We start from the raw sequence: 15,056 nt of genomic DNA, 5'->3' as shown, positions 1-15,056 counted from the left end.
TAGATATTAAACTCTGGCACCGACATTCTGTTAGTTCCTTATGCATGTTGCATATTTTGCATAACTCTTACAATCATTTGCATTTAGACAGTTCCTAGATAGTATCATCATGCTCTTGATACTATTTATGGAGTTACAGTAATTCTAAAAGTTTGTTTTCTCCATCATAAGGCTTGGTACTACAGTATTCAAAAACTTTTATTACAGTTATGACCTAATTGTGGAATGATCTTCCTAATCAGGCAGCTGAACCTCTTTATATACCAGGTAGTTTATATATGAAAGACCTATTTTAATGTAACTGTTCCTAAAATATTTCATATTAATTGCTCATAACATCTTGTAGTTTATTTATTTCCTTCTCTCAATGGGCTATCTTTCCCTATTGGAGCCCTTGTTCTTACATCATCCTGCTTTTCCAACTAGGGTTGTAGCCTAGCTAATAATAATAATAATAATAATAATAATAATAATAATAAAAATAATAATAAAAATAATAATAATAATGAATAATAATATATTGGATGATTTACAAGCTGTAAAATTTACATGTAAACACAGATAAAAAAATAAAAAGTTGATGCCACAGCTATTATGAATTACTTGTTCCACATCAATCGATACTTTACTAATTTAATATTTGGTTGCAAATTTATAGCTCAAGAAAAGTCTTGTCATACGTAGCTTTGCACATATTATTGTAAAATGCACATTTGTTTCCAGTTTGTTAACAATCAACAAGCCCTTGGATTTGTCACAACCTGAAATACCATTCCAAATGCTTTAATGAAAATAATATCCAACTACTAAAATCATCTATTAAACCACATACCCATTTGTCAACAGATTCTCAAGTCACAACAGACTTTATTACGACAAAATTTTTCTAGCACCACTGAGACCATAGTTCAACAAATATGATAAAGAAATAAAACACTAACTTTCAAGTCTTACTTTTTAATTGGAAATGTGAGAGTAGAAAATCCTTCAAGATATGCAACATTTCTGCTCTGTTTACGGTTTAACATGGACTGAAAAATAAAGAATTTGAAGTTCCATAACTACAGTGTGCATGCAGACACAGACTTCAAATCCAGTTCTCAGAAACATAATTATCATATTGAATGTACGTAACTACTTTAATGGCAAATGACTGTATGAACCCTTTCACACAAAAACTAAAAGTTAATGCACAGACATTACATCTATATAGACATTCCTCAGCATTAATACATTTAACTTGTTACAAACATATATATCCAGCTTTGACTATTCACACAGTACTTTCATACAAACAAGTGTCTTGCCTTTTTTAAAGCAAAATTAAGAAGGCAAGCTTGTTAAACTCAACTTAGTACAGTATATCACTTTCAATAATGCTCATGGCAAATTTTGGATGACTACTTACCACCTTCCAAATTAACATAGGGCAATACCAAGACTACAGATAAAAAAGGGGATGTAATTTCATAGAGGACTTCCAACTAAAATATAGCAGTTTTGTTTTTAAAGTAAAATAAATGTAATATTTCTTCCCCAAATCATACACATCTCAGTACTATACCAAACATATTACACATCACACCTCAAAGGCATTTACTGTATAAGATTGAAAGACTGCAATTCAAAACCATTGTAACTGCAAAAAAATATGCCAAATAGCCACAAGCAGCTTTTAACCCGAAAGTACTGCAATTCACAAAAAAAAGTTCATCAATGCTAGCATACTGTAATAGTAAAATATTCTAAATACCTTTATAAGAAACTAAATATTACAGATTCAACAATATAATGATTTTCAACAAAATGTATCACCAATATAGAGAAAGAATACATAATGAACTACAACACTAAAAATATAAGTACCCTGCTCAACCTTAAATGATAAAACTGCCATACACAACATAATCTGTAACGTCTCTGCCTTATCCCATAACACATTAGAAACAATTTTGATAATGTTTTTTATTTCCATACTCACCTCATCTTCATATTGCTTCTTCTCCAAAAACTTGTTTTATCAATATTTACCTACAAAATTTCTATAAAAATTTCTTTTCTTGTATCTTTTGAAAGGAAAGTACAGTAATGAGACAATCTAATGGTTAATGGTAAATAACACACCAAGAGTAATCCATTCTTTAGTTTCAAAGTTACCAGTACAGTATTCCCTATTCCTTGACAACACAAGTAAGTGGGGAGGCAGATGGGCATGTAGATGTTAGTGAGTGAAGTAATATTAGGATCAAGACAACCCACTTGGTCTTTTGCCCCACAATCTAGTTGTCATATACAGTATAGTACAGCAACTAGGACTATAGTTTTTCATGGGTTTAGCAGAAGGAACAAAAGTATGTAAAGATTTTGAAGCTGTGTGCATGAGGATTTCAAATCCGTAGAGTGCAGTGCACTTTCAGTAATATTACTGAATGAAGAGCTACTAATATTGGGTTGACCTGGGGAGGGGGTTAGGTTAGGTTTGGCATGAAGTGTGAATGACCAGAATTACAATTATTAAGGGAGGATTCACAGGATTTCTGACTTTAACAAAGGAAGCATGAGATGTCAAGAGCTTGTGAAGCTCAGCACTAGTGAAAGATGGCTGAACTTAAGTGATGTCCAAAAGTGGAGTGTCATTATTGTTCATCACCCCCAATATAATAAACTAGCCTAGTCTTCCCCACCTTCTCCCCTGAACTAACTTCCTTTTGTGCTTTCCAACTGTTAAATTTATTACTTTATTGGTTACCATTAAAACATACTTTTCCATTAGTGGAACAGAGTGAAATGCACTCTTCACAACAATTATTTACTGTAAATCACATTATTGCCCCCGACACGATACTTTCTGAAACACTGGAATTAACTGCCAAGGGAATAAATTTGAATAACACTATCCTATATAGGAATAAAAGTGTTATCAAAATGTTTTTTAGCATAGGGCCATGAATGAATTATCTTCTAGTCCATGCATTAAAGGATTTTGTTTATTGGTGTAATGATGTACTGTACTTCAAAGATGGCATTATATTCTACAACGTGGTTAGATAATTGATTAAACTTCCACATGCAAACAAGTGAGTTTAGTTGAAACTTATTGAACAGTTTAATAAAATTTTCAACCAAATAACAATTCTTATTGTAAATAAAAACCATTTAACAATTCTTATTCACCATGTAATTAAGGAATTGAGAGATACATGCTGTATAATTTAGAAATAGCTGTCTTTGAATACTTTGATGAAAAAGACCCATCCAAACCTACCTTAAAAACATAATAAGTTAGTTTTATCATATGATTTCTAGTGAGCTAAGTCCTAACACTGATCATGTTTACAACTGGTATGCTAGTCAGCGTTGCACATGTTGGGGCTTATGGCCGAAATATTTAGCATGTGTAACTTCACCTCCCAAGGGATATGGATGCCTATGGAAGGGCACCTACCAAGGGATACAGATGACTATATAACGGCACTTCCCGAAGGATGCAAAGGCCAAGGAATATTGATGTATTTAATTTAAGAATAAACCTTTGTATTAATAACTTTAGTTCTTAATACAAAGAACCCAATATAATTTTTTAGATTATTTTTAAAGCCAGACTAGTAAGGGCAATAAAAGCATGAGTATTAGAAATTACCACAATAAAGTAAACCCGTGATGATCTAGAGGCAGAATTTGTAAGCGAATGAAAACACACTGTCACCCTGAGCGATTGCTGATGTAACTGACCAGCTGAGCCAATACATAACCAATAACAATAAATACTTAAGAGCAACTACTATATGAAATGCACTCTCCCAAATCAAACTGCCTTTGAGAAATGAGTAGATATCAAATTAGTATGTAATAAACACTTTAATCACAATCTAGAAGGAGTGATAGACATCTTAACAAATTCATGCGCCGGACAAAAGCGTGGAATGGGTTACAGTACTCCTACATGTTACTTACCATTAATAGCTGAATTGTTTCATTACTTTACTACGGCTTTATCTTTTGAAATGAATAATGGGATTCTTTTTTATATGGGTAAATGTCGATAACACAAGCTCCTAGAGAGGAAGCAATATAAACATAAGGGGAGGTTCATTGAAATAACATATATTTTATGCATTTAAAAATGACTTGAGATTAACCATATACTCACAGTTTATCTTAGAAATAAAAATTTTAACTGATGAAATCAACTTTATGCTCTGTAAGAAAGGCAAAGAAGTCAGTAATCGGATTCTATGAACATTTCTAATTACAACTCGCTCTATTATTCTAATATAATAAGTGATAACTCCTAATAATCATCAATGACCTGGTGAACTAAATGATTTTAGAATCTGCAAAAATGAATAATGATAAAAGATTCTGTATACTGTACAGTATTTAATCATGAAATAATTCAATTTCTGTTTATATAAATCAAATTTTATATAAGAAGTAAACTATCACAATAAAGTCGAAAGTGCTACACAAACTGCATTATTCCCACAAGAGCCATCACTGCATGAACTTTCTCAGCCAGCTAAACTGGTATCCATTCATTTAATTTAGATTCCAACTTTCAGCAGATCTGCAATACAACCAATCTTTCATCTATAATGATGTTTAATGAACTAGCAAACATATTTCCTTACATGACAGGTACCATGGTTTTCAAATGATTACCTGAACAATGTATATGCTAAGTAATAAAATGTAACCATTTACATAAATAGGCATCTTGTGTGATTGCCTGATGAACTAACTACCCAGGCACCAAACTTAGGCATTGAAAATTTTCACAACTCTGAACTATGCAATTGGTAACACAGATTACCAAGAAATAAGAAATAGCAGAATACTTGCTGCCAAACCTGTCATGTGTGTCTTATTCATGACCTGAAAAATTCCTAATATAAAAAATGAAAATCAAATGAACATAAAAAATAACTTTAAATCATGTTGCACTTGGACCTTTTAAACAAGTGATTACACATATACCTACTTATAATAATCATTTGTGCTTTTTAACTTGGTATGAAAACCAAAAGCCTGATATATAAATAAGAATAAGCAACTATATTAAAAAAAAGACAAGACTGACTAAGGATTCTGATCTCAATTAGAAGCATTACTAGACTTGCCATTTAACAACAGGACAAAGATTCTCACTCATATTTAGAGCTGTTACACAGTTCTCAAGGCCCCAGCAACTCTATTCAAGATGAAATCAAATATACCTTGTTGATCTCTCCCTCATGAACGAGATCGGGACCGACTGTAACGAGAGCGAGAATGGGACCGAGACCTATACCGATATCTCCCAACCATTCGATGGGATCTGAAAAAAGAATAAATTATTAGCAATTATTATGTGCAAGTTGGGTTTCAAGGACCATATACCATAAATTTACTGGGTAAAATAATGCTGAGAAAGGACTACTGTCTGGAATGGAGACAATATGTTCCTAGCTGAATAAAATCAATATTATTTATATTATACATGTTTTGCAAACAATTTCCCAAAAATAATAGACATTAATTCACCTTAACAACTGTAACACAGAATATCACATGTCTTTATATGATAAAACCATTTTCAGATGAAGATTCAAGGGACGCTAGTAGCTATAAATTATGTGCAACATCAATCACCCAATTCAATGTCTTAAGAAGAGTAAAATAAACAATTTACATAAATACGTACATCTGAAACAAGGTCTCAGCTCTAGTTAGTTAATTTTGACTTGTACTTTACTTTTAAGTTTTAAGAAATATTTTCATCAAGAACAGAGAGGGGCAAAGAATAGAATTACTTTGCATTTTGTTACCATTATCATGTTTCAATAATTTTTTTTTCTTTTTGTAATTGCCTTTACAGTTTTATACTACTGTACAGTATATTATTCTTGACAGGAGGTTACTTCGAGTCTCAAGTTTTCGTTTTACACGCACTACATATTGTTTATCATGTTTGTTGACCCTTTTATATATATATATATATATATATATATATATATATATATATATATATATATATATATGTCTTATTTATAACTGTAATCGAACAGTTTAACATGTTTTTTCAAAAAGGCCCATAAAAGAAACACAGGAAATATGAATAAATCACACTATATTTCGGTCAATAAACATCGACCCTCTTCAGGATGTAAAGTAAAAGTGAGGATTACAGTGGAGAGTGACGGTTTATATATGAAAGCAAAAGGGTGTGTTCAATTGTTCTATAGTTTCATATATAAACCGTCACTCTCCACTGTAATCCTCACTTTTACTTTACATCCTGAAGAGGGTCGATGTTTATTGACCGAAATATAGTGTGATTTATTCATATTTCCTGTGTTTCTTTTATGGGCCTTTTTGAAAAAACATATATATATATATATATATATATACAGTGAACCCTCGCTACTTCGCGGTTCGACCATCGCGGATTCACCACTTCGCGGATTTTTTCCATAACCCATATATATACAGTAATATATATATATATATATATATATATATATATATATATATGTATGCATGTATTTATGTATATATGTAGGTATGTATATGTGTATACATATAAATATATATATATATATATACACACACACACACACACACACACATATATATATATATATATATATATATATATATATATATATATATATATATATATATATATATATATATATATATATATATATCTAAAGTAGGAAGATGTGATGTAGTTCTAAGGGAAAAGTATGGGAAATATGTCTGGGTAATAAGCAAAGCTCTACCTCCAGTTTGTTTCTTCATTATGATCAGAGATAAATGTAAACAAAACATTGGTTGCCATTTTTTATCGTGCTTTTTAGCGTGTTTAGGAAATGCATGATATAAAATCACCTTTAATATTTGTGCCTGTTTTAGTTTAGGGTACTGTAGTACATGCATTAAGTGTTCTGTACATTAAAGGGTAGTTTGTTAACAGAACTACGTACAAGAGAAGGTTTTAAAAGTCTGAATATACATGTTGAATAAATAGGTAAGTATGGTGTCACTACTTCGCGGATTTTCACCTATCGCGGCCGCGACTGGAACCTATCTACCGCGATAAACGAGGGTTCACTGTATATATATATATATATATATATATATATATATATATATATATATATATATATATATATATATATATATGGGGCAACAGACATGATAAACAATATAGTAAATTTTGACATTATTACTATCACCCCAATAATATGTTAAGCTTGAGTGAACAATAAAGACTATGGGGGATTATAAATGGCAGTTTGCTGGCTAATCCTATAATATATATGTAAGACTAACTGATCTGACCCTCTTCTCTTCAGTGCTCACCCAAAGTATACCAGGGTTGTCTGTAGAGGGGTTCTCCAGCTCGTCACATGATTTAGAGGGTCTTAATATAATCTTGTTTAAAAACCTGGTTTCTAATGTTCTCTCACCTATTCATGATGTTGGTATAATTAATGGTGTGAATTCCAAACCTTTTTTGTATTTACAAACTGTCGATCAATGTCCCAAGTTGTATTTTTTTTTTCATATTACCTATGTATGTAAATAGCAGGCAGGATAACTGAGATTCCATAAAGTTTCGACATAACCCAATTCCTGGTCAACAATCAATGGTCTCCATTTATATACTGTATTCCAGCTTATGTGCTTGCAACCTAAATTTCTAATACACGTACAAAACTATTTACTTCACTACTTACCTGGATTTCATATGGCTATCACTTCATAGTCATGGCTTTCCCCTAAAGATAAATGAGCTATAATCTATCAGCCCCATTCATGGCAACAACAGATCTCCATTCAGTGAACTGTGCTAAGCAGTCTTGGCACGGGCCCTGTTTGAATGTCAGTTCTACGTACCGATAACACTGAAGCCTCATTATCTTGAGTAAAAAATTATTAGAACTATGACCCAGAAGAACTGGTAGTGGGAAAGTATGTCAAGAGAGCATATGAAATCCAGGTAAGTAGTGAAATAAACAATTTTGTTATATTAGATTATTTCAATGAACCTTACCTTGATTTAACGTTGCTGACTACCACATTCCATAAGTTGGAGGGCTTGTGGTGCATCTAAATTCAATAAGAAATAACATAATAAAAAAGGAAAGAAATCGCCAGGAATCTTTCCCTGTTAAATATTCCATATTCAAGCCATACACCAAACATTAAATTTACATGGATACACTTTTCTGATTATGATTTGAATAGAAAAGGCTGCATAATGTCTGTATTTACTACTAAAAATGCTTTGATCTTATCAGGGGCCACACACATCTCAGAACACTGATGACAACCTAGCATTAAAGAAACAAAATGACAAATATGTGAAGAACCAGACCAATAGATGGGCTTTATATTACTTAAAGTCCTCTAAACAATATATTCATGAAAAGACAAGAACCTTTAAGTGAAAATAATTGATATAAAAATGCATAAATGCCTAACAAGAAGTAACTGCTGAAACAATGTAACCCAGAGTAATGCAGTTTAACCATTTCAATAATACTGGTATCAACCAGAGTGAAGAAAAAATATGAATGCATAAATTACAGCATCATGGAACTATTGAAACCACTTAAATCTGAATATAAAGGATGATGAAATATAGTGAATTGGCTGCTCCTGTTCCCACTACCAAAACAAGAAAAAAAAATAACTGTATGTACAATAAGCACAATTGTACCATTAACCCTTTTACCCCCAAAGGACATACTGGTACGTTTCACAAAAGCCATCCCTTTACCCCCATGGACGTACCGGTATGTCCTTGCAAAAAAATGCTATAAAAATTAGTTTTTCATATTTTTTTATAATTTTTTGAGAAAATTCAGGCATTTTCCAAGAGAATGAGACCAACCTGACCTCTCTATGACAAAAATTAAGGCTGTTAGAGCAATTTAAATAAAATATACTGCAAAATGTGCTTGGAAAAAAATAACCCCCTGGGGGTTAAGGGTTGGAAATTTCCAAATACCCCGGGGGTAAAAGGGTTAAACAAATAGAGTAATCCTTCAACACAAAACAGAAGTTATTGAGATAACCTGCTAGTTCCAATATTTCCTGGTATGGAAGACTTTACTAATAAAGAAGCAAAAAAAGATCTTGAATGGAACTGTCTCTCATAAGAAAACTGAGCAGAATCAGCAGTAGTAGAAGGCATGGGAGAAGAAACAGAATTTTGTACAGACCTTAGAGATTCTAAATATGTATCAAAATGTCTGAATGAAGATAACTTTATTCCCCAGGCAATCCTATGACCTAAGATCGTCCAAGATAGGAGAGGGCATCAAGGAATGCTAATGCAAATCCCAAATAGATTTGGACAAAAGAAAATGCTTTAGGCAATTCCTAAAACTACCTGCTCTAGTTTGATTCAAACATTAAGGAGATACAAGGGTGGAGGAAATTTCAGGCATATCTGTTCAATTTCTCTAAAGGTAAAATAAACTATTTACCAAGACCCAACTTGCAAAGAAAAATAATTCCAACAGATGACCTTAAAGCTCTTCAGACATAATGAACTCTAAAGATGTCTGGTTTCAGTTCCACTATTACCTGAAGAGATGCGTACCAGAATGTTACCAAGGCAAGCGTAACCCCGCACTGTGGGGCACAACCACAGCAGTAACCTCCTCAGTAAACAGCTTAAACTTACTGGTCCAGGTGGTTGATTAATAAACTTTTCAAATTATCCTCAAATGAGCTGAAACATATGGTATGCTTTGGAAAATTAATGAAATATGAAATTTTCCATGTTTAAGTAGCCAGCCTAGTAGGCTTCAGAGAAGAAACCTACACGGGGTGTGTGTGTGTGTGTGTGTGTGTGTGTGTGTGTGTGTGTGTGTGTGTGTGTGTGTGTGTGTGTGTGTGTGTGTGTGTTGAAGAAAAGATGCATTTACAAGCTTTTCTAGAATATCAAATTCGTTCTTTAAAACTTCTGAAATCTAAATTTCAATAGTTTGAGGAAATGGTCTATTTGAGAAAATATTCCTGAATATGTCATACTGTACTTGTTGAAGTGCCAGGATGTAACAATTATTTCCTAATTAAGACAACCAAGGAGGTTATTTCTTCATTTACCTTCTCAACTGGGGAGGCATCTACAAAACATGACAAAGTTTACAAATACAGTATTTCTAATTAAGTATGAAATGCATCTGAAATAAATTCCTTCGACAAATGGTTGGAATTTTTGCCATAACTATACTGTATTTATATGAGAACTGGAAGGAATGACAGTATACAAGGTGACAACGATGCCATAGATAACACCTACACGATTCAAGTCATGTGCCACAAACTTATTTGTCATAGGGTATGGGTACAAGACGATATATATTACCATCTATCAATTAATTTGGTGTTATCATCAATGATGCAATGTCAAGAGGTGGATGGCAATAGAAAGGTATCTGTAGGCTTCACCTCAGACTAAAATTCAAATCTATAAGCATACAAGTATGTAAAAGAGTCTAACATCATATTAGATGTTAAGGTTACCAAAATGGGAGCAGTAGCTGCTCTGCTGTGACAATGTGTCCGTCTTCTTTAAAGTACAAATTTTTGGAAGAAGAACTGTAATGTATTGATGGGCTAGGCTCTCTCTTTATCATGGATACATTAGCCAAACTAACTAGGTCATGTTTAAGCACTAACCTTGAAAAACTTGCTTCCACATAAGGGTAAGGTAATTTATTTGATTTGAATCACAGAATTTGGACCATTTTCTAGATGATGGGGACTGAGAAGTCCAGCAGCACAGAGGTGTAACATTGCAAAGATCCTATAAAATGCCTGTAGTGTGCCATATATGGTGAACAGATGGCATTAATGGCCCCACCTAAGGGTAGGTCAAACCATTAAATGAACATGTGCTGATAATTTTCTAAAAGGAGTGATGATTTAGAGGCCCACTAACAGCCACACAAAAAGAGTTTGACAGTTTAATATGGGAAGAGAGGCCCGAGTACTAACTTGAAAAAACTTGGTGAAAAAGTATTGAGCGTTTCTCGGAACTCTGTACAATGACAATTTACTAAAATCCTTATTTCTACACTAGACTCTTTTGTTAGCCTATATCTGTCAAAAAGATTATGCATATTTCAGATCTCACAGCATTCACTTCAAACTCAACTTCAGACATAAATTTGTTGGGATCAATACAGTATACTTACCATCTCTCCAACTCTGCTTCTTGGCCTACCTTTGACACGTACGGCATTGAGGCCACCAACACAATCAAATCATGACCTGAATTACTAGCAGTTATTGCATATTTGTATGAATAGCATCTTTCCTTTTTTAATTTGTCTTTATCTAGTCAGTGAAAAGTAATGCATACATCTGCAAACATGGCATAGGGAATAAGGGAATTGCCGACAAGCATATTTCTCTTGAAAAAAATAGAAAATGAGACAGCCTACAAGTCTATACAATACTTGCCTTCATTCTGAGGCTTAAGTGTTACTAGTAAACTGGCCCAAAGTCAGAATTAGTGCTTGGCATCATTCTCCTCCTGGAGATCAGGTTTTGTTGTGAATGGGGTCAATTGGTTGTAGTTGTCATTACTTTCAGTTAAGAGCCATGGTTATGTGGTAAGAAAAATATGAAATCAAGGTAAGGTTCACTAAATAACATTTTCTGTAATGTTAGGAAATATCTGTTGTTACCAGCATACTGGTGGTGATGGTTGATATCTAACATTCTAAGTTTAACTCATCACCTGGAGTAGTTCAGGTCTGCATACATATATGTTCTTGTCTGCTACACCATAGTTGGAAAAGGAAGATGCTATAAGCCCAAAGGCTACAACAGGGAAAAATAGCCCAGCAAGGAAAGGAAATAATGATATAAATAAACTACAGTGATTTTATGTTTATCGTGGTTAATGGGGACCGGAGACCCCCCCGATAAGTAAAAATCCGCCAAGTAGGATTGGGCCCCTCTCCCATAATTTTTGTATGTGTGTGGGTACAAGAATGTTTAAAATACTGTATGTATGTATATGATTTATATACAGTATAAGTACAATATATTATGCTTGAATCTATTGTATTTAAAGTATAAAATCATTACAGTACTGTACAGTGCTGTAATGTATACTACACTCACTCACAAATATTTTACATAAATCTACAAATAATACACATTAATTCACTCGTATATTTTACTTAAATCAGTTTTTAATTACTGCATACAAACTATTCACACACACACACACACCCTCTCATATGATACGATATTATGGTGTTCTAACACTCACCAATGACAGTACAGTAGTTTCTTCAGCTGTAATGACGATGACGACGACGATAAAAGCGATGACAGACCTGTACAGTTCGATGAATGTGATGATGAATGATGATGATGGTGTTACTGCACAGGTATAATGAGCCCTTTAAAACAGTTCTGGAAGAGCCTCATCATCATCAGATATCGGCACTGGGTCGTCATCTGCTTGTGAGAGAGGCACAGAGGCTCCCACTCCACTCGTAAAGGGTCGAGGTTCACTCGAATGCTCTTCTGCTGGAGGTGCTGACGGTGTAGCTGCCTTTTTCAACTTTGTCAAGAACATGGTGCTGGGTAGTTGCTGTCATTGCTTTTTCTTTTGTTGCAAAATACGCTTGTATAATGCCATAACACCACCAACACGGTTGCAAAACTCGACAGCTCGAACCATGTTCTCGTCGACTTCTTGTGCAGTTGCAATTCCCTTGCCATGTTGCACATTTCTTGCAGGTTCTCCAGAGTAAAGCCAGTCTTATTCATTTCTTCGTCTTGCTCTTCTTCACACGATGACTTGGTCATTTCAAAGTCGTCTTTTTCTGTCAGCAGGTCTGAATGGGCCTCGATAAGGCTGTTCACGTCCTCTTCTGTCATATTAGTAATCCTTCATTCTTTATTATGCGGGCCAGCGTCACCACCTTTTCCAATGCCGAGTGATGGATTTCGTCAGGAGTGAAGCCTGCGTAATCATTGACAACAGCAGGCCATAGATTCTTCCAACTTGAACTGATGGTTTCTGTTTTCATTTCTTGCAATGCTTGCTGCAAGTTAGTCAAACATGACGCAATGTTGTACTTGTGCCAGTACTTTTTCCAGGTGAAGCCTTCTTCGTCATCGTTGTTGTCGTCAACTGCCGTGATGAAGCCCTCCATCGTGGCAAGAATGTAGTGTGTCTTAAATGCACGAATGACCCCTTGATCCATCGGCTGTATAACGCTGTGGTGTTAGGTGGCAGTAACTCGACCTGAACCCCATCATACTGCAGGTCTATGCATGGCCTCCTGCACAGTCCATCAAGAGAGGGACCTTGAAAGGGAAGCCCTTCTCAGCCAAATACAGCTTTACCTCAGGAAAAAAGCAGTGAATGAACCAGTCGGCTGTCAGGGCTTTAGTTATTAGGGCCTTTGTGTTATTCACCAATAGGTGGGGAGTGGAGCCTTATTTTTATTTTTCAACGCCCGTGGATTTTTGCCTTATAAATAAGGCCTGGCTTAATCATAAAGCCTGCAGCATTACCACACGATAAGTGTGACTCGGTCCTTGTGCGCCTTGTAGCCTAGTCTGTGCACTTCATCCTTGAAGAGGAATGTACATGATGGCATTCTCTTCCAAAAAGGACCTGTCTCGTCCAAGTTGAAAACTTGTTCGGGGAGGTACTGGCCATCCTTGATCATTTTTGGAAATTCAGCCTCAAGTAACGAAGTGCAGCATGGGCGTCGGCAGAGGCAGCCTCGCTATACAAAGGCACGCTTTTGAGGCCGTATCGCTTTTGAAACTTTTCTAACCAGCCTTTGCTGGCTGTAAATCCTCGTCCTTGAGGTGGCAAATCACTGTCGAGTGCTAATGCGCTGTGGTTCGTTAACATCATCTTCATCAGCTGCTTCTTCTTTGTCGTCTTCATCGGACAAGGTATGATCAAAGAGAGACTTGGCCTTTGTCCTGATCATATTAGTATTAAAACTCACATTTTTTCCCCCTACAATCTGCATTCCACTGGGCTAATGCAGCTTCCATCTTAACAATTCACTTATTACGTGGCGTTACCACGTTTTGCTTCTTTGTTAAACGTTATTGTCGCAGTGCTGCGGATGTTCACTTCATCTTTCTTTATATAGCGCACAGTACAGTAGATTCGTTTACATTATAATGGCATGCAACCGTGGCATAACTTCTGCCTTCCTTCAACACATCTAAAAGTTTTACCTTTTCAGTGATTGTCACCATCTTCCTCCTCTTCTTCGGCTCACTTAAAGAATCTTTCATAGGGGCATGGCACTCAGCAGGAATCTTAATGGCTTTACAAAAGATAAATGAATCACAAAACACTACGAACGAGAGACACTTGTAAGAGTACAGTACAGAGTGAACGAGACTGGCGAAGTGGCAGGATACACCAAGGGAAGATGCTGGGAAAGGATGCAATGATGCGCAGCCAATCAGCTCACGGGATACATCCACTCGTACTCTGATTCGTCAATCTCCCGCCGGTAACCAATCACGTGCCTTGTCTGACTTCCAGTGGGAATAAGAGCAAGCTGCTCCCCTTGTCTGGCAGCCTAGGAAGTCGTTACTTTCGCGCGTCAAGATGGAACATGGCTGCTTTCCGCAATACGGCGGTATTTCTGAGTTTTTATTTTTCAACAAAAAAAACCTACGATGGACTGAGTCCGCGATAGTCGAGTGGCGAGGGATCACTGTATATCAGAAGTAATGAACAATTAAAATGCTGTAAAATATTTTAAGAAGAGTAACATTAAATTACAGTATATCCTTTTTCATATATAAACTGTAAAAATAATTATGTCAGTCTGTTCAACATTAAAACATTTGTTGCAAACTTGAACTTTTGAAGTTCTACCGATTCCACTACCTGATTAGGAAGATCATTTAACAATTTGGTCATATCTGGAATAAAGCTTCTAGAATACTGTGTAGTATTGAGCCTCATGATGGAGAAGGCCTGATTGTTAGAATTAACTGCATATCTAGTATTACAAACAGGATGGTACTCTCCGGAAAGATCT

General features: G+C 34.9%; 1 protein-coding gene across 7 annotated transcripts in view; it reads right to left on the bottom strand.

Moving 5' to 3' along the window:
• Positions 1–941: 941 nt before the first annotated feature.
• Positions 942–15,056, bottom strand: part of LOC137645716 (transformer-2 protein homolog beta-like) — a 234,101-nt gene continuing 219,986 nt past the window's right edge. For all 7 annotated transcript variants that reach the window (XR_011045339.1, XR_011045338.1, XR_011045341.1 and 4 more), the window contains one exon: positions 942–5,317. Coding sequence is in view for 2 of the 7 variants with exons in the window: in XM_068378594.1 (XP_068234695.1) it covers positions 5,233–5,317 (85 nt within the window). In the remaining 5 variants the exon portion in view is untranslated. The remainder of the gene's footprint in view (positions 5,318–15,056) is intronic.

Source organism: Palaemon carinicauda, chromosome 8 (assembly GCF_036898095.1).
Source record: "Palaemon carinicauda isolate YSFRI2023 chromosome 8, ASM3689809v2, whole genome shotgun sequence".
Taxonomy (NCBI): domain Eukaryota; kingdom Metazoa; phylum Arthropoda; class Malacostraca; order Decapoda; family Palaemonidae; genus Palaemon; species Palaemon carinicauda.
This window is presented reverse-complemented; position numbering and strand designations above follow the sequence as displayed.